Here is a 20,672-nt window from a genome sequence, read left to right as displayed (position 1 = left end):
AGGACCTGAGAAGGGGACGAGTATGTGGACAAAGTCTTGGGGGATTTCTCATAATTTTTATGAAGTGAAACCAACAGCTGCTAATGAAGACAAAGTAGCCGCACGTTAAACAGCTGCTGATGAATTATCAGACTGTGGTTGATGAAATGACTTCTCTGCGCTCATCTCCTCTCGCCTTGCCATGTCTCTGCCTCACCTCTATCGCTCGAGGAAGATGAAGAGTGGGAAGGAAAGAATAGAAGGAGTAGTGGTGGAGTGGAAATAGTGGAAAGGACAGTCGGGGAGAGAGGAACGAAGGCAGGCAAGAGTAATGTCATGCAGAGGGAAGGTGACATGAGGAGGAGGAGGAGCTGGGAGGGCAAGATGAGGACAAGAGGAAGAGGGGAAGAGTGAAGTCTAATAAGATATCAGTCATGTGCAATCTGTGGCTCCAGAGATTCTCCACCTACCCAACTGGAACAGTGAACATCATCATCATCATCTATAAGATCACATCTTGTTTGAACAGCAGTCAGAAAAGATTACACTCGGAGTAGGAGAATGTGCGCAATGTAAAAGTTGTTACTGGTTAATTTCTGTCAAGGAACTAACCAATTAATGAAGACGGCTTTGCTTCCTTTCCTGTGTGGTGTCATTATTGTGTTCTCATATGCGTGTGTTTGCGCGAGCACCAGCAATCACGCATCGTTTCATGTTTGCATACACCCCGCGCCTCCTGGTTCAGAGCGATAACGCTCCCCAAGGACAGGGCTGAGCTCCTCCCTTCCCCTCCTTGCCACACATCCATTCATCAGGGCTGAGAGCAGATAGCGCAGAAACGCACACACATGCACACGCGACCACCTACTGTACTGATGCTGGCTTTCTGATTAGCACTTTTGAAGCTGGGATACTGTTCATTTCTCTACGGGAGGGCCAACCAATTACTGAACAGGGTTAATTGGGGACTGAGCAGGAGGATGTCAGCAGAGGATAGAGAAACAATATGCCATCAGAGAAAGAATAAAACTAGGGGCGTACAGTTGGTGACACGCAGATGTAGAATCAAAACCTAGAACCAAAGAGCTGGAAAATGATTACAGCTTAAAGGTAGAATAATGATGGCTTGTCAAGGGAAATGATCAAAAGCTCTATTGAGACACATACAAAGAATTCTTCCAGTTCTCTTTTGTGTTTATTTCATAAACAAAATCCCTCACAGCATAAATACAAAGATCACAAATACACAAGTAGGATAAAAAGTGCTGCGATATCTGTTTGTGCACCCCGAATGAGACCTTAATATCTTTGAACGGGACTATAAAAACACAGCTGGATGAGGGGGAGGGGGGAGGGAGGGAGAGCAAACGAGAGCAAAAGAGGGAAGTTGGAGTTTAGAAAGAGTAGACTCAAATCAAATCTGTGGTGTGAGAAGCGGGGGGGGGGGGCAATTTAGGGTTTGACAGGAGTGTCGCAGAGAAAACAGTGTTATACGAATAAACATGGATGCCAAATCATGAACGCTCCTCTGCCAGATCCACAGATGGTTGGCTCGGCGCTGCAGCACATTTATCACTCCCATATTGAAATGTTTCTCAAATGTTTCATAAACTGATCGAGCACATGAACGAGTTTCTTGACTGAGACACAACAAATATTAAATTGTTGACCATTATGCCTGATGCTATTCCAAAGCCATGACGAATGAGGTTTAGTCCACACAGTTACTGACCAAAGTTCTACGAGTGTGGACTCCAGCGGCTTCGAAGGCAGAAGGTGTTACCATAACCTGATTTGTGCAGTCTAACTATTGTTGCAGTATATTCAAGCAAGAAGGGTGCAACCCTTTTCAGGCAAAGCCAATGGTTAGTGCTGGTTTCCTTTGCTGCCATTTTTCCTCCATCCAACGGGTCCTCAGAACTCCTGACCTTGTCCCCACTTTGTCACCAGGGCTCCCTTTGTCTTTTGTGTTTCACTAGACAAGGCAGATCATTTAAAAGGTTCTTGGATCTACTTTCAGGGTGCCCATTGATTATGCTGAGCTGCATTTGCTGGAGAAACTCAATAATGATTGACTAAATTATCTTCTGTCATCTTTCTAAGTTTAGATCAAAGGCTTACTCCTGCTTGGTGGGTAGCAGTGTCTCAAAACTCCTATCCCAGCAAACCGAAGACTTGAAATGTCGATTAGAACCGTTTTTTTTTTTTTTAATGAATACAAAGTTATTTAACGCCCCATGTCAAAAAAAGCATTGTGATCCATTTGTGACCTGATAAATGATCAGTAATACAGTATGAAAATACACTATTCACAATTCCTTGAAGGCATTTTGTGGACATTTCTTGTATGCATAATTTGGCTGGTGTTACATAAAACACAGAAAACAGCTTGTAGACCTTGAATATGTCATACAGACACCGAAAAAATAAAAAACCTACTCAAGCCCACTGAACTGTAGAGGCTGACATGATGTGAGGTGCAGCTGGAGGTGACGTTTGGGTCTGGAAGCCAACTAGATGATTCATCTGTCCATGCTTGACCAGATGGGTTATGTTCTAGTTGGAGCAGATGGCTAGGATGACTGACTGCGCTGTCTCAGGTCATTAACGGGGATATTATCAGGCACGCACCATGCACACACACAAAATGCACGCAATGCTTTTAAATGTACAGTTTTGTGTGTACATTTAGGTACAACAAGCAATTTAGATACTGATTTTTTTCTTAGCATTGTTAAAATTAATAAACTAACTGTCATCCTACAGTGTGATAAGATTGTGACATTTAGGAAGTCACGCCTGCCGGGGCGCCGGTTACTCAGTTTGCTGGAACAAACCCACCCTGCGTAATCCCACTTGCAACTAGTTATGGTATCCCCTTCAGGTGCACTGAGGCTATTTCATCAAAGCCAACAATAGTGTCATCAACAAGAGAGAACGCTGTGCCTCTGTTGCAAGGTGATGAATCTGACTCCGTGGGTTTCCTTGAGGGCCTGGCTCAGATATGACTGTTCAAAACACAACACTTGAATCTAAATCTATAAATAAGACATTTGTTGGACTGTGGCGCAGCATGCATTTATATCTTCCTCGCTCACTTTTAAATTTCCGTAGAGACTTGTATTTCATCTCATTTGTGCATAATTGAGGCATCTGTGGCATGTAATTTTATGGTCGAGGTACTGTATATTCAAATTAAATGTAGCATTTGAATCTTGAAGTAATTTGTGTCTGTCTATTGGGGATGACAAAGTCTTTATCAATCTCACTTTGAAATTAAGTTGCTTGTCATACATTTTTAGCACTAAGCCTTCAGAGATGAATCATATTAATGGAGAGACTAAAAGAAATTAAAGTATATTCAAAGCAAGATAAAAAACAAGTATATTTTGATCCTTTATTTAATTTGCAATGCTGTTAAAACTTTCAAAACTTTTGAAAAAAACAAAACAAAATTAAGGCAATGCTCACTTGCCCTGCCCCCACTCCCCTCTCTTTTGTATCCTTCAGGGGTGTTGGAATGGGGAAAGTGATGATTAGTAATTTCACAACAGGCGAGAACAAAATCTATGACCTTTCCATTTAGATTTGTAATTATCACTTGCTCATTTGCTGTAATTCTATCTTAAGTAAGTAAAGCTTATTTATATAGCACCTTTCACAGACAGAAGAAGTCACAAAGTGCTTCTCAAAAGAACAGTAAAATACAGATTCAATAAACCACAAATAAAACAAGGTAACAAGTTTTTACTGAAAAAGGGTCAAGATATCAACAATTATTTTCTAAATTTGGATTTTACGTCCCCTGGAACAAGTAAGGACATGCTCAAAAAAATACCATCTCTGTCTTGTTCTTAAAAAAAGCATTTTAGTAAAACATTAATCAAATAGATACAATATGTGGTAACATGAACAATAACAAATGGATACAAACTAATGAAAATCATAGGTGGCCGTGTACATTCTCATTTTTGGTCAGTCATGAAGCGTGTCTCTTCGCGAGTGCATTACATTACAATAAGATGATGATCTATGCCGCCTCGCTTCATTTGCTGTCATTTCATTCCCATCTATTAAACTGTCCAATCCCTTTTAACATCAATACATGGAACTAATTCCTCTCTGTCTGCCTGTGACAGTATAGGGTGCCATTCAACCAGCCATGGAAATGGGCTTCATTAAGGCCAAAGCGTGCAGGCACACACACACACACTCACACACTCTTACTTGCTCTGATATCCACCACAGATAGTCATGTAGAACACACTAATGAAACCATAACCATGCACGTACACACAGACACCGAAGTACCTCTGTACTAAAACTTTCCCTGACTGCCCAATACATTAATCATTTGCCTATGAAAGCCTACTATATGAGAGCCAATCATCATTGCTCTTACTGAGACCGAGCTCCCTGCATTGTATGAGAAGCATCAATCATACAACGAATACTTATTCACGTGTGAAATTTTTAATTTATGCTTAATATGCCTTAATGGTCCGATATATAATGTATGCTTCGTGTTCCAGTGTCTTGGCCAACGATATTGCCGACATACTTCAAAGTCATCTTCATCTTAAAGTTAGTTTGTTAACATGGTCACTCAGTATAAAGGAGAACTCCGTCCTCATCTCGCGCAGTGGATAACAGAGTAAAACAAAGGGAATAAGTCGCATGCCAGAGCCATAATTATGTCTGCCATACTGGAACGTGATAGAGCCACACACAAACAGATGTGATGTCACGTGTCATTACATCATTAAAACATGTTGGTGTTCTTTTTAAATATGTTGGCAGCTCTGTTGATGAAAGGACATTAGCAGATTGTTGATGAAGGGACGGTAATGAGCGTGACACCGATGAGGAATGAGGGCAGGTATTAAGTCGCACTGTGCACCTTCGACACAATCAGGCCACTTCCTGTCTTCTGGATGAATGAAAAGATGAAGACATGGATTAAAGCTTCACTGTATCTATGCCAGCTTGAGTTCCATTGGTTTGTTGTTTTAAACGTAGTCTTTCAGTAAACGCAGCTGTACATACATATCTGCACAGTCAATTGAGATTGCATAGCTCCACTTTATTATTCCCTTTCCAATGCATTACCTTCGTAATGATCATGCTGCCCTGAACTAAAGATTAAATTCACATTTGCTTTTCCTCTCCACAGGATATTACTTTATGCAAAACATCTCAGGCATTTTGCTAAATCACACAGCAGATGCTGACATTACCTCTACTCTGTGCTCCCTTTAATCTATTTCATCTTCGGAGGTGAAGGAGGCAACGGCAACCTCAAAGGACAAAATCTCTTGATTTGAGGAGTTCACACACTTCTTTTCTGAATTCCCTCAATGGGGAAGCGTTGGGGGGGACATGAGAAATCATCGAGCTTGCTTTTCGTATTTTGGTTCATAAAGCTTTCACTGTAGTTATTATGCTCGGTCACAATCAGGAAGGATGACCAAAAAAAAAAAAAGCTAACGAAGCAGCTTCGGGGGGGGGCTAATGGCATTTGATGTCCGACAAATTATACAAGCAGAAGAACTGTCGAAGGTACAATAAGATGGATTTATTGATCCATCAAAAGACAGAACTAATGCATGCTTTTCTGAAGAGTTGTGACAGAATGTGAAAGGCATATCGACAGTCGTCAATCGTTTTTGTGCAGGCTCATGCAGAAATCAGTGGTTACGGGCCTTGTGGTGTGCATCACATGCTGAGCCATGTTTTTCTAGCCCTACGGCTACTGCCAGTAATGGGAGCTGTTCTTAATGGTTGTGCAGCGTTACATCATTCGGGTAAGCTTCCCATAGTCTGTCTGACTTTTATGAGTTTGCGTGAAAGCCCGTTCAGATTCAGAATGACAAATGTTTCATTTACCCAAGTATAACAGATGCATCTGGAATGCTACACAATTAATCCATGTCGACCTGAAAGCGCAGGCTGCGGGACTGACAGGCCGCAGGTTTGTTCAGTAAAAAGTAGCCAAAAAGAATCAGCACTGGGTGAGGAGGAACGATAAACTGTCCCAGAGAAAGCAGTCTGCCAACACTGATTAGAGGAAGAGAAACGGCGAGGATTAAACCACCTCCTACTGTGTGTGTTTCTGTATGTGTGTATCTGTTTCTGCACTATCTGGTATCTGATGTTTACCTGAGATACACAGAAATCTACAAGGACAAGACTGAAGAGAATAAAATGTTTAAATGGTCTGAATAGAGTTCAGAGACCTTTATCTCTCTCTCACACAAACACACACACACACGCACGTGCCTTTAGACACAACATATGCAGACATACAGAAAAGACTAGCACTAATGCATGTACATATATGTATTTCCTAGAGGACAACAAAAATGAAACAAGTGCTTTGATTAATCGGAACAATATGCAAATATGAAGGGGTTATTTTCACGTTGGAGAACAATCAGCCTGATTGTACGCCGCTACGACTGAAGTGTTTCCTTTTGTTCTCACTCAGGATGGTTTAAAATGTTTCAATTAAGACCCCATTCAAAGAATCACGAGTAAATTCTGATTGTCAGAAGAGGTTAGTTCTTTCCAAAGATTTGGCTAACAAAGTCTGAATGCATTTGACAGTCTAAGACATACTAATAATGTGTAATTTCCCCCGGGATTACAGATGAAGAAAGAGGTTATTTTTCTTTACTGAGAGGAGAGGGAAGCTAATTAGGGCTAAAGCAGTCTATCCCACTTATCTAGATCTCCATGTGGATTAGGGGTGTAGATGAAAACCGATTTGGCAATTTATATTGATATTTTGTTAATGGTGCGAAAGGGCGGTGTAACATGGCCATTTTTATTTAGAGTGGGATGCTTTTTGGTGTTAGTGTTACTGTATGTGGAAAAACTATCCATACAATGGGTCAAAACCTAAATGATCTCCCTCCATATTGTTGAAATTGGCTGAGGTGGAGCCAAACAGGTGAAGCGTTGCATGCTCCTTTGACTTGAGTCAGAGACATAATCAAAATCAATGACTGTTCTCTCTGCTTTGCAATGATCAAAATATTAATTTCTTTTTTTAAATGTGTTAATACTCTAATACAAATGCTTTCTATACTTGGATCCATTTGATGCTGCAGTGAAATTGACAATCTGCACGAGCCAGTTAAATTAATTTATTCAAGTACTAGGGAAAGCGTAAATGTCGTCAAATATCATTCTCTGATTTCTGACACTTCTCCGCCCAGTATGACACAGTTCTTTCAGTTTCTGTCTGCTGCATGCCATAAAATGTCAGTCATGGAGCCACCCATTCTCAGTTGCAGCATGTCAAATACGACAGCCTCGGGCAGTGGCCCTACGCTTCTGAGTGTGGCGCTGTAGTTACCCCCCCCCCAGCATCGTTTCTGGAGACGCTGCTCTACCGCAGTACTACCGAGGGAGAGAACGGCCAAATCAGTAGGTGGTTGAAATGGCTTGACAGAGACCAGCAGTGCTATGCATTCAAAAGTCACGTAAGAAGGTGTGACGAGATGTTTTTATAGCAATGGACCATATAGTACACTGTACAGACAATAAAGAGATGCAAGAGCTTTAGCCACAGCAAACTAGAGAAACTGATACTGTAATTAAAAAAGTATGCTCTAGATTTGTTCCAAAGCCCAAAGCATACCCACACCTGAACACAACCCAGCAGGAGGGCACCACGTTGCTGGGTTTCGCAAGGATTCAGATGAAGCTCACATCAGACACACACACACACACTGGCACAGTTTCAGCTATTTATATACCCCATGACACAGTTATAGAAACATGTTTTTACCTGTCAATAGGTAAAAATACCTCAAACCCTGGATACTGGCTACTGGCCCATTATCTAAAGGCTGTCTCAAAGACAGCTGTACACCAAAAACAAGTGTAGAGTCAAACACAGGACCCTGCAGACACTACTGAAAAGTACTCCCGGGTGATAGTGAAGATACTCCAGTCACACAGAACCTCCAATTTCATAATTATAATAGTTTTGGAAATATATGCACACATGAAGTGGTTGCACTTGCAGATTTGCATATCACAGAAGAGTTGAGTATTGGCCCTGACAAAGATTTGACCTCAGAGTGCCTTTCTAGTTTTAGATTTTATGCTCCATGTATCCACCATCACTCCATTGTGCAGTTCCCTGCAAGACTATTTGACTTGCTTTAGCAGTGAGCTGTCATTTCAGACACCACTGGGTGCTGCGGTGGAGCAGACATCGTAGAGCAACCTTAATGTTGGTAAGAAAACCTTTTTCTAATATTGTATTTAGGTTAGACTCTTTCATTAATGTACATATTCCCTTTAAATTATCCAAATGTGAATGCCGTTTTCTCCTTGTTCAAAGATCTCCTTTGCACCTGCAGCTGATCCAGAATTCTCAAAGCAGTCTTGAGTTTTCAGTTTAGTTTCGAGGTTGAATTACTTTTCAAGGTCTTTTTTGTCTCTCACACCAATTTTTTCAGTTTCACTTTATAGAACCTTGTTTCTCCGACAGTATGGACTCCTGGAGAGCAGGTCTCCAATTAATTTGGATTAATTAATCTAAATAATATTGAAATCTATTTTAGTTTCAGTCTCAGTTCTTAAATTGCTGTTTCTATTAATTTCTATTTCATTAAAAGTTAGTAAGTTTGAACATAACTCAGAAAAATATATTATTAAAAGCACAGATGGGCGACTTATTGAACAACAATTAATTCTCAGCTCAAGTTCATTTGTATGATTGAATCATTTGTTAATTAAATTTCAAACACAATGCAACTCCAATACATCAAGCTGATCATCAACAACTGCATCCCCACATTACACCTGTATGCATGGCACGGCGCCTACCATCTCCTTGGCAGCGTAGTGGTCCAACAGTCAATGTCGCTTCAGAGCCCGGTCTGTTGGTGTCACCCACGGCAACCTGGCTAACTGGAAGGTGCTCCTTATTTACCAAAAGACCAGAATCTTCTCTCCTGAGGGAATTGATAGAAACATGTAGACAAAGGCAAGAAGAGAATCCAGTTTAAACCTAGATTTAGCTTTTTTCAGAGTTCTCCGGCTTCCTCCCACCTCCAAAAAAATGCCATTTAGGTGAATTGATCGCTCCAAATCATCCGTAGGTGTGAGTGCTTGTGTGAATGGTTGTCTGTCTATGTGTGGTCCTGCAATGTGCTGGTGACACGTCTGTGGTGTACCCCGCCTCTCACCGTTAGTCAACAACACCCGTGCCCCTCAAGGCGGATACATTGGCAAGAAAATGGATGGATGGATGGAATATTATACATATATAAAATAACTTAACTAGTCTACTGACAATACCACAACACAACAAATGTTAAATATTTAAATCGCAGCATCTTAAGTGGAAATAAGTTTTCATAAGACACGCTCCAAAATCTAAAATTAATTTTAATTATTGTCCGTTCATGTCATTTTGAAAATGAAACACAAAGATCCAATTTCCAGCTTCGTTTATGGATCTGTGCTGCCAAAATATGGGTAATGAGTAGAAATAGAGTTATATGGGTAATATTTCAAAAAGTCATTCAGCCAAACAATTGAGACATTAATGCAAACAATATTAATGTGAAGAACGAGAGAGACCAAGACTTATTTGTAATCTCATCAGTTTTAGAGCGGAAGACATGAAAGCAAATGAAATCGTCTTCTCGCTAACATACAGTATGTCCGCACAAGCACACACCAGCAGACAGCAAATAAATTGGCTTAATGAGAAGATCCATCACTGAGCTTAAAGAGCTTTGAAACAGAAGCGGTTGGCTCTGCAGGCAAACATGCTCCTTAAATAAATGTATCACTGATGGTGGCATCCATCATTCAGTCACTTCAGCCTTTGAAGTTGGAACCGTCATCAGACAGTCGGCTGAGGCAGATTCTGAGCTGACAGATTAATGCAAACATTGGAACCAAAGTGGCAAAGATTTTTGCTTGAAATTGTCCCAGCAAAATCACTGTGGTTATGATACAGTTGCACTTTTAAGTTTTATAAAATAGCAATCCGAGAAGGATATTGTCTGAAACTGAACATTTACTTCTGAAACATAAGAGGCACTTAACATGTAGGCGACACTGACAAAAGTCTCTAAATTGTAGTTCATTTTAGAAACAGCAGCAAGTGTGAACTATAACACTTGCTTACGCAGTTCCTCTGATCGGCTGAGAAAACCTTTAGGTGTGCTCAATGAAAGACAGAAGATCGATAAGACGTTAAATATCCATTAGGATTTATAGAGTCTTTTTTTGAGCATTATATTTAAATAAAAGAACAAGCTTAATTATAGTACACAAGTACTGAAGAGGCACATCCCTTTGTTTCTGCAGCCTTTAAATGAAGTCTTCATTTGTAGTGACCCTAATCGATAACACAAATTGTCCGTGCCCCTGCTGAACGTTCACCCAACACTTTGACTTACCATTGTTTCTGATCTGCATCACAGTTACAGTCGTACTTGGTGTCGGTGCAGTTCCTGTCGATGCCACAGGCACATTTCTGGATGCCAGGCGCTGAGCCCCCCCAGTAGAAGTGCTTCTCGCTGCCTCGCCCCACCCACCATGTGTAAGGGGTCCCATCTGGGGAGCAAGCAAGCCACACACAGAGAAACAGCGATACATGAGTTCATATCCTGAGTGAGAGCAGCCGTGTCTCTGCTGGTTGTCTGCTTTAATAGTGTGCTTCCAAATAAAATAAAAAATAAAAAGAGTGTCAACCAAGATGGAAAACGTTTGTGAACGCAGCTCAGTTGCGTTACTAAACTGCCTAAAACTCTTTCCCATTACAAGTGATTCATTACAAAATCATTAGATGTTTGAGGTTTTTGCCACATTAATCTGATTTATATTGACAGCAAGCAGCTGCATACTGAATGCAATTCATTTGATCAACGTGTTTTGCACAGCTGGATGGCGAATGCCTCTCAGACTGGCAGACAGGCTTAGTCCCAGATCCCACCTGCGATTTTAAAGAGCTAATAAAACACAAATTCAGCTCTACATTAACATTTAGCCTTTACATTACTGAGTGTAAACCTGTGAGTGTAAGTGTGTGCAAACGTCTGCACATAACAGATGGGCACAATACTGGTGTTGAAGCAAGTCCTTTGTATGAATGTCTGCCTGTGTGCGTGTGCATGTGCATGTGCATGTGTGTGTGTGTGTGCGTGCGCACTTTAATGACAGAATAAAAGGTGAAGGTTCACCATTTTTCAATAAGGAATGCAATATTGTTTTCTCTGCCTTTGATAACGTAGTCTGGCATGAGAAAGCACCAAGGCAGGTGTAAATATTTTGGCGCCTCGAAACGCATCACTCATAAAATCAGCAAGAGCGAAGGAAACAATCTTATGGTTCCTTCTTTATTCCTGGAAAATAAGATACATTGTCAATATCACTTTGTCATATTCCATCAGAGCCAATGGAATCTCCTGAGCCGTAGCTTTTTATGGGAGGGGACTGCAGCGGACTTAATGCAATGCAATTGCATTGACAGCTGTGATATACTGTATTATTGTATTGTATTATTACACTTTGATTTTCCGAACTGGGCCTAAACTCCAGGACAACGCTGCTGATGTGCTTATGCGTTTGGCCTTGGCGACCTGTGGGCTTATTGTCGCTATAGAGAGAATTAGCCCCGTTTCTCTTTGGGCCCCTGTTCAGTGTCAATAGGATTAGCACCACCTCCTCAAGAGACTTCACAATCCTCTCCTACTCTGTGGAGACATGTGTGTGTGTGTTGCACAAGCGTGAACTAAGTTTGCATTTATGACCTTCACATTAGATGTCAGCCGGATCCCCGACCACAGCCAACAAAGCCAAGCCCACAGCTTCCTGAAATGTCATCTATCTTGCTGCTAAACACAATTAGCAAGTGTCACGTCTCTGCCCTTGAAGCTGATCTGGGGCAGCTTTTCTAGGAGAACTGCAAGTGTATGCACTTCTGACTGCATTTGTGTAGTAACAATCCTGAAAGAAGCAGGCCTAACAAAATGAGATAATCAGATTAAAAAAAAAAAAATCTTTTTTTTTTGCCATTGCCCCAAGATTGCAACAAAATCTATGTTAGCTTATGCATCATTTACAGAACAAAAACAAACAAATGAGTAATCAAATAAACAGATCGAACCTTTGCTGCCGGAGGCAATAATAATAACAGTAGAAATAAGAGAGAAAATAAAGGAAAAATCAGACAGATTATAACATAACACATCTGATTTGAAACCAGTGTTTTGGACAAGTTGGGAGTGAGTGGCATACGATGCATTTCATACATATTTTCACCTTAATCCTCCACTTAACTTGTTTTTCACGATTAGCATTCATAAACAGAGAGGGGAACTGGAACAGGACGGACAGCAGGCCACTGGGAGGAATCTGAGCTATGTATTGTGCCAGTTCAAGTCCCCTGAGTACTTCTGATCAAGCTCTGCCAAGACAAACCACTGAGAAGTGGAATGAGAGGAAGGCGGCGGAGGGGGACATGAGAGAGAATGACAGCATGGATGGATGGAGATGTATGGATGTATGGGAATCACACTGGCAGACTGTTCATATGGAGAGCTGCAGAGAGAAGGCACAGCTTGTGTGTAAATGGTAAATGAACTGCACTTATAGAGCGCTTTACATTAGGCCTCACAGCCACCCATTCACACTCACACACATTCACACTCCAGTGGGCGACTGCTGCCATGCAAGGTGCTGCCAGACCCACTGGGAGCAATTTGGGGTTCAGTGTCTTGGCCAAGGACACTTCGACATGCAGACCGTCAGCTGGGATTCGAACCTCTGACTCTGATCACTGGACGACCCACTCTACCGACCGAGCCACAGCCGCCCGTGTGTGTGAGATGAATGTGTGTAAGACGGACAGCGTGCGTTTGGATGGGTTTGAAAAGGAGATGCACAGGAAGCAACAGAAACCCCCCCCCAGAGCCGGTGACCGAATGAAGAACACCATTAGCTTGGTAAAAAACTGAGATTTATCTATAGTTAATTTTAGTTAATTGAAAAACATGACTCGACATGATGACATATGTATAATAATTTTTAGGTAATATTATTTTCGAAATATCACTTAATATCTTTTAAAGACATTTTCGTCAAATAAATTAAAATTAAAATTCCAACAACTTTACCACCGAGGGGCAATTGAAGGCATATGAAGCATCATCATCATCGAAGAATAAAAATTACCGTAGTATAGAGATTTACCAATTTATAAACATGAGGCTTTTTCCTTTTTTTTTTGGCAAATATATTGCTCTGTTCCTAAATTAACTTTGACATGCAAATATCCTGTGAGATCAGACATCACATAGCTTGGAAATGTAGCAGAGACCTAGGTAATAAAGCATCATCCGATTCACTTCAAAGGGTGAAGAAATAATCCCAATAATGCGCTTTATATCCATCTTTATCTTTTGCACTCACTTCCAAATCACTTGCTAAGTGATTGCAGGGGAAGTAAAAACAGACATGGATGTGATAAATCCCGGGGTTGCACTCCCGTTCTGTCCGCAGGGACAAAATCGCTGCATGACCGGAGTTATTTCATGAAATAAAAACATGCATTCACTTGCTATTATCTTCCTTCTAATCGAGAGATTTCAACATCTGCACCCTGATCTTGTCATCTATATTACAGACACTCGTACTTCCAAAGAAAAACAGAGTTTCTGAGAGGAAGTCAGAGAAACAACAGGAAATCTTAAGCCTACCAGATAAGAGGAATGAAGAGAATGAGTGGATCATGATCTTCTTTTTCAAATGCCATCATTCATGTTGCTCCCGTCAGCCTCGGTATAAGCAGTTACACTTCGACGCCAGACTGAATGTTGTGTTTAGTTAGTGGGCGTCAACAGTTGGTTAATGGAAAATACAGACAATAAAATTGCAATAGACAACTTTCTTGGTTCCCAAACTCAGGCTCTGTATCCTGTTTATTGAGAAATTAACCAGCTGGTGAATTGGTGAAAACTTGATTTGAGTTATTGTGTTCGCTCTGTCAAAGTAAATTGATGAGTTAGTTTTGAATAATTTGTGAATGTTTAAACAGAATTGATATCTAATATAGAAGCATATTAGGACACACGTTTACAATACTGTTGTTGACATCTATGATGTCAGATCTTTATCTCTGGGTCAGAACAATGCTCATACTGTCATGTTTTTTTTTCTTGTATTATTTTTTGCTTTCATGCCCTGCCTTTATGTGTCCCATTATTTCCTGTGTTCTGTGTCTGACCGCTCTTCCTCTTGTTGTCACACCTGCTCCTCATTCCCTTCGTCACCCTGCCTTCTTATTCCTCCCTCTGTCTTCAGTCTTCAGCCAGTCCGTCGAACCTCCCAGTCACGGTCCAGCCCTTTCTTCGCGCCATAGCCATAGTCTTGTTTCTGAACCGTTGCATGTTTTTCGCCTGCTGATTTTGATACCTCTTCCTCGTTGTGTTGAACCTTTGCCTGATTTTTGACCTTGCCTTTTGCCTGACGATTTGGATATGAAGGGTCAACACCCCAGCCAGCCAGAACAAAATGATCAGTGGATCCAAAATGGCATTCAACATGCTCAGTCACTCATTTTTCCCATCGGGGACATGATGGCTTTCAGGAAAGGTGGTCAGTCGAAGCCGAAATGTTACAATGCCATTAATAACCCTTACAAGTTCTTATGAATCTGTATGAGGTGTCACCTTTGCCATAGTTGTTAAACTGAAAAAAGTGATGGCTTTTAGTTATAATGAATTCTGTGCCTCCTGAGTGACAGGTGTCTGTCAGACGGCAGATGCGTGAGCGCGAGCGCCTCGGTGCATCCTTGTGCAGATGAGAATATAAAAGTTCATCTGCTCTCTGCAGCGATCTCTAAGGAGGGTGAAAATGAATCAATACTTCTTCTCGCTCCTCGAACAAGATCAGCTACTGTATAATTTAGGAAAAAAGAAAGGGCAAAGAATACATCTTAAGAACAATGTCTTTCCTAAACACCCATCTGGAGACACAAGAAAAAAAGTCTCACTCCGAAGGGCTCTGAACAAGGACATACCCACAGGCTCATATACCTTTTTAAATCTTTGAGTCTGTACACAAACTCATGGATCAATGTGTCGTTGCTACGGCACCACTGGTTTCTGTCCTTGGCTGTTATCATTTGTTTGCATTCATGTTTGTAGCGTGGTGAGCCTGGTGTCTCAATTCTGCACCTGCTGGTTCTGTTAGTTTTATCCTCTTAACATATCTTTTCGCAGGAATGTGGTTGGGAGGCATTTTAACCTTTCTCTAGAGAGCCACAGATAATACCATTTGAGATTGTGTGTGTTTGTGTGTGTGTGTGACAAAAAGAAGGTCTTTCTGTTCGTTTGTATGAACCCAAGTGTCTGTATATTCTCTTCTCTGCCCCCGTGTCTCTTGCCTATTGTCTCACGTCTCAATCTTCCCTCGTCAACCACAAATCCATGAATTCCCTTTCTGATCCCCTCCTAAATCCAAGCCTCTGTTTTTTTTCTACTCCTGCATTTAGGCCTGTCCCTACCTTGTGCTCCCCACTCGTTCCTCTCATATCTCTGGGCTTTAGAGGCCTCTTTCTCTTTATCGCATTTCCTATTATGCCTTTTTTTTTTACCTTCCTTTTACACTATTGGATGTCTGATGTCTGGCTCAAGCAGCCTGCCCACTTTCCCATCTTTCATATCTGCTTTATACACCTTTTCCTCCGATTCTCATATGAGCTGGTCTCTGTTGCCCTTTTCTTGCTCTGTCGACACGCTCTATATCTATGTATATGCGTCTCCATGACTATTTACTGACACCTGTAATCTCTTCACGCTTTCAATAGTTACTCAATCTGCCATGCTTATTGCAAACTCTCATTGCCATGAACCTGAGGTGAACATGTATTTGAAGCACATTCTGCCCCCCGTCTACCCCTTATGGTTCAATTTTTGAAGGGCTATGGGGCATAGCAACAAATCTGTGATCGATGAAATTCCTTGCAATTCTTTACCTCCGGTGGAGGAAATATTGTTGAAATAAATGCCTGAATCATCGAATCTTAAAGGGACCGTATTAAGGTATTGTGCACTATAATCTCTGAGGAACAATGCTGAAAAAATCCGTACCAATTGCTTTTGTATCTAGTGCAACAGAGCAGAGCAGCAACAAAAGGTTGTGCCAACATTTTCAGGCTATTAAAGTCATTTACATTAAGGCAAGAAATTTAGCAATGCACAATCAAAAACAAGGAAAACAAAGCAGCTAAACTGAAGTCATGAAGGTTAGTCCCTCACTCTGGAGGAAATGCATCCAAGATTTGTGTCAAGATGCATCCAATGTGTTTTGAAAATAATCCATTATATGCTGTATGTTGATTGATGCTGCAAGAAAATCAAACAATTTGTTTGCTATATCCAATTCACAGGTACAGTTGTTGTAATGTGACAAAACTGGTATTATAATTCATGCTTTACAAATGCCACTAATGGAACAAATATATCAATTATAAAGTAAAGCGTAAAATGCAGATGCATTTGATCACTTTTGGAGGTGATAAAAGAGGATTAATGAAGACTAGTGATAAATTAGTGTGCTGTCGTCTGTAGTGCGTGAAGCGTCAGGTGACATGTCTGCGTTGTCGAATCTAAAAACACAGCAGAAAGCCGGGGGAACAATAATGAGTTATTTCAAGAATTTCTACTTGAGAGCACCCATAATATGATCCACCTCCCCGACGGATCCGACGCCGAACCGCCTTCCTTCCCCCTGCTGTTCAGCGCAAAGCTATGCTCTTGTAAATTCACTCTGCATACCTCTGCACCCGTCTGCAACTCTCCACAGATCATCAGAGTGTATTCGGCCATTAAATGAAAAACACCTCTGAAAGGGGAGGGGGGGGGAAATTGATATCAATGCTTGTCTGCTTGATAGAGGAAACAATAACCTGACTCTGCTGCAATTACACCCCCCCCCCCACACACACACGTCCTTTCCTGACTCGAAAACCTGGTGTGTATGTCCACACAAACACAAGCTCATCAGAATACGTGCACACATTTCAAACACGCACACGCTGTGGTTATAAATGACAGAAGTGTCGGCCGCCGACCATAAACAACCGCAATCATCATTACCGTGGGGCAGTCTCAATCAATGTGTGTGTGTCCGTTTATGACTCCAACTTAGATTTAGTGCCGTGTCCCTTCAGGTCAAGGCCGATGGACAAATGTGTCATGGGGAAAATGGCTTCTGCCACGATACACTCGTTTTTCATTCCGCTCTTTCCCTCGCACCATCCATCTCCCTGCATATCCGACGGATTCATCATATGGATGGAGATACGGTGAACAGCACTCATAATTGCAGAGGTGGATGAACGGGGCATAAACAACTCCACAAGTGTGAGGACAAACAAGAAGAGGAGAGATAGTCAAAAACAAAGACGAATACAAAAATGATGGATACGACACGAGGCGGCATAGACTTCTGCTTTCTGCCTCTTGGCCAGGTTGCCTTAAGTAAATGAGAACTGGTTCTCGACTGACTTACCAAGTTAAATAAAGGTAAAAATAAATAAAATAAAAAAATAGACAAAGGCTAATTCATCACTGGGATGTTTTTAGAGCTGGTTGTCTTTCCTGTGACGAGATAAATGGAGGAACAATGAACAAACTTACAGATAAAGAGTGAATGTTCATATTGCACTTAAAGATAAATCACCATCAAACTTTGTTTCAGGGTTTTGATTATGTAGTATCCAATTAATGAGGTCAAACCGAGCAAAAATAGAGACCGCTGTCGTGCGATGTGAACAGACAGCCAAGAGGTTCTGGTGAAATATCATGAGCCCTCTTTTCTGTCGGCATGCAGCGGCAACAGTGTGAAGAAAAAACTATGTTTGTGACGTCACAAAATCTTTCACCTCAGATGTTGCAAAAACAAACATGACATCAACCAAACACCGCCATAAACATCCCATCGTTGAGAGTTAATATTCTGGCAGAGGAAAAATAACTTTTGAACATATTCATGAAGGCACACAACAAGATGTTCGACACTCAGCCTCGGTGTTTGCTGCTTGGTAAACACAAACTCAAAAGGATTAGGATTACGTAAAGTGCACAGATGAAATGGCGCTTCATAACACCGTCAGCAGCACTAAAATGTGGTCGAACCTACCGGAGCCATGTTGCTGCTTGCAGTTCCAACCCACGGCTGCGAAGTTTAAAATATGTACTGCTGTATATTCTCTCTGGAATGATGGGATGTTTTCAAATTTCCTTAGATTACTAAATAATTGCTAAATAGTTGCTAAATATTAGCAATAAAAATAAATAATACACTAAGTGCACTTCAGTGCATACACCCACATGCTCAAAAATTAAAAGAAAGCGCGCACACACCCACAACAAAAGTCAGCATTGTTTTCATGTCCTTGCGACACAGCATGGGACAAGCAACCCTCTGTAGTGTCTGTCAGTTATCGGAGATGCTCCTGTCGGATTGTGGCTTCGTATTACGCGTGACGGGGATGTGCAACCCACTGACAACTTGCTGCTATGTTCATCAGTGTGCCGCCTTGTTGTCAGACGCTTGATGGGTCACGCGCGTTTACCCCTCAAGATATTTTGTCTTTAGTTCCGACTTTAGTTCACTCTTTTTTCATCTTCATGCACTGCTATGCACACAATCGCAGATCTAGTTCCATTTACGGTTTTGTTTTGCCCTCATGTGGCAGGTCATCACTGTAAGTGAAGAAGACTGGAAAGGTAAGACAAAGAAGACACATTGAAGACACATTGTCTATTAAGGCCAATGATTTGCTCTTCTAATGTATGCAGAGCTAGATTTTAGTGCTACTGTATTATTTCTTTCATGCATATATATATCTCATCTCTACCTGTAAATTTGCAGTTGAATAAATCATCCTTTTCAGTTGATACAGCTATTCTACAATGATTTGATACCACAAAGGTAACTGATAATTAAGTTTGACGACATAACCAGAAATTTGTAAGTGTGACGGTTAAGATATGCTGCAAAAAATTTATTGAAAGTTTGAATCCAGATTGCAAACTGAAAAAATATCCACACAAGAGGGGTCACGCTCGTCTTCATCCAGGTGCAGCAGTGATGTCATGAGCTTGACAGTAACATGCTCCTCATCCCTTCACTTTCCTCTCAGTGTATATCGGGTGTCATTACTTATGGATGATGAAAAAGCTTTCTCACAGTTTAAGTTCACCACCACCTACTTGAAAAACTTTGGATTTCAAATCAAAGCATCAATTCAAGCTTTTCCACCAAGTTTCATGAAGGCTGCCACATTTTTTCACTCGCTGCTCCTGAGCAACAGACAAACCTTAGGCAACAATCACCAAGCACGAATGAGTCACCTGCTCCTTCTCTCCAAATGGCTTTATTTCTGTTAACAATGATGCTTATGTGTATTGGTGCCGACATGTATCCAACAAATAGACCCTCTGATCTGATTTTAAAAGTGGCAGACACTCTAGTTTTCCAGGACCTCTTTGCTACATCAGCCTTGAGAAGTTCTTGCAAGTTTTTATTACATTAAGTTGTTGAGAGCCAGCTCTTTGTGAAAAAAAAAAAATGTTGGGGAGGCATAGACTTCAGAAATGTCAGAGACAGACATGGTGTCTTTTAAAGGAATAACAAATAACCATCCAGACAGCTACAGTCTCTTCTTCATTTGTCAAGAGTGGATCTTTAGGTGAGGAATTCAACCTCACCGGGTCAGAAATGAACCCTCTGTGTGCCACTGCGATCACACAAAAGACAAAGTAACCTTCTCTTTCCATCTTACCCTGCTGTGTTTCCTCTCTTGCCTCGCCTTGGTATTCCTCTTCCCCCAGCTCTCCACACTCCTATGCCCTTACTTTGTCCAGACACACTGAGCAGAACATTTGTTTCTGGTTTCTGTAATATCCTGTGACTAGTAAATACAAATATAGTCATACATTTTAAAGAGGCCCACGCATGTACAAAATAATGTAGCTCTTCACTTGAAAATCAGCCCCGATTAAACTTAGAAAATTAAAACTAAATTAATTGGCTTTGTTTTGAATTGAACAAACAAACATGAAAAGCAATTACTGAGTGCAAATGGGTAACAATTTCAGTGGCAAAAACTTATGTCCCTTGAGGCAAGTTTTAAGATGAAATACACATCATGAATAGATTACGTTTTAAGGCAAGAGATAAGGCTTGATGAGCTGATTTCTTGCAAATGGAGAGCTTAATTCTCAGCATTGTTATTTCTTATAGTTTTTATGTCTTTTGTGAAATATGTCTGACATTTATCACTATTTATTTATTTCCTTACGACAGTGAATATTAGTCAAATATCCTGATTGATATAAAAAGCTTAGAAAAGTTCTGGCAAAGGGAGACTTTCAAAGTTGTCATATTTTTTGTGCCTCGTCCACGTGTGATCTCTTATGCTTTTATGCGCCTTTGAGGCAACTCATTTACATAAATATGCTACACCTTTTTCCTCAGACTTTAGATGACCTTTATACATAAATTTGCATATTAATTAGGAAAAGCTCACACTGCTGAAAGTACTGTAACAGTGCTTTATCATACAGAGCTCATATTAATGTTATATTCAGACGATTAACTGTGCATAAATATTTATTAGCGCACCTATGGTCAAAGTGAATCTAATC

General features: G+C 40.9%; 1 protein-coding gene across 1 annotated transcript in view; it reads right to left on the bottom strand.

Moving 5' to 3' along the window:
• Positions 1 to 20,672, bottom strand: part of cntnap2a (contactin associated protein 2a) — a 185,463-nt gene that overhangs the window by 28,368 nt on the left and 136,423 nt on the right. Inside the window, exons 10-12 of the mRNA XM_068748225.1 lie at positions 11,730 to 11,765; positions 10,413 to 10,575; positions 8,824 to 8,951 (exon numbers count right to left, since the gene is read on the bottom strand). Of these exons, the coding sequence (XP_068604326.1) occupies positions 8,824 to 8,951; positions 10,413 to 10,575; positions 11,730 to 11,765 (327 nt within the window). The remainder of the gene's footprint in view (positions 1 to 8,823; positions 8,952 to 10,412; positions 10,576 to 11,729; positions 11,766 to 20,672) is intronic.

Source organism: Brachionichthys hirsutus, chromosome 14 (genome assembly GCF_040956055.1).
Source record: "Brachionichthys hirsutus isolate HB-005 chromosome 14, CSIRO-AGI_Bhir_v1, whole genome shotgun sequence".
Classification (NCBI taxonomy): Eukaryota; Metazoa; Chordata; class Actinopteri; order Lophiiformes; family Brachionichthyidae; genus Brachionichthys; species Brachionichthys hirsutus.
Note: the sequence above shows the minus strand (reverse complement) of the source record. Positions and strands in the feature narration are given on the sequence as shown.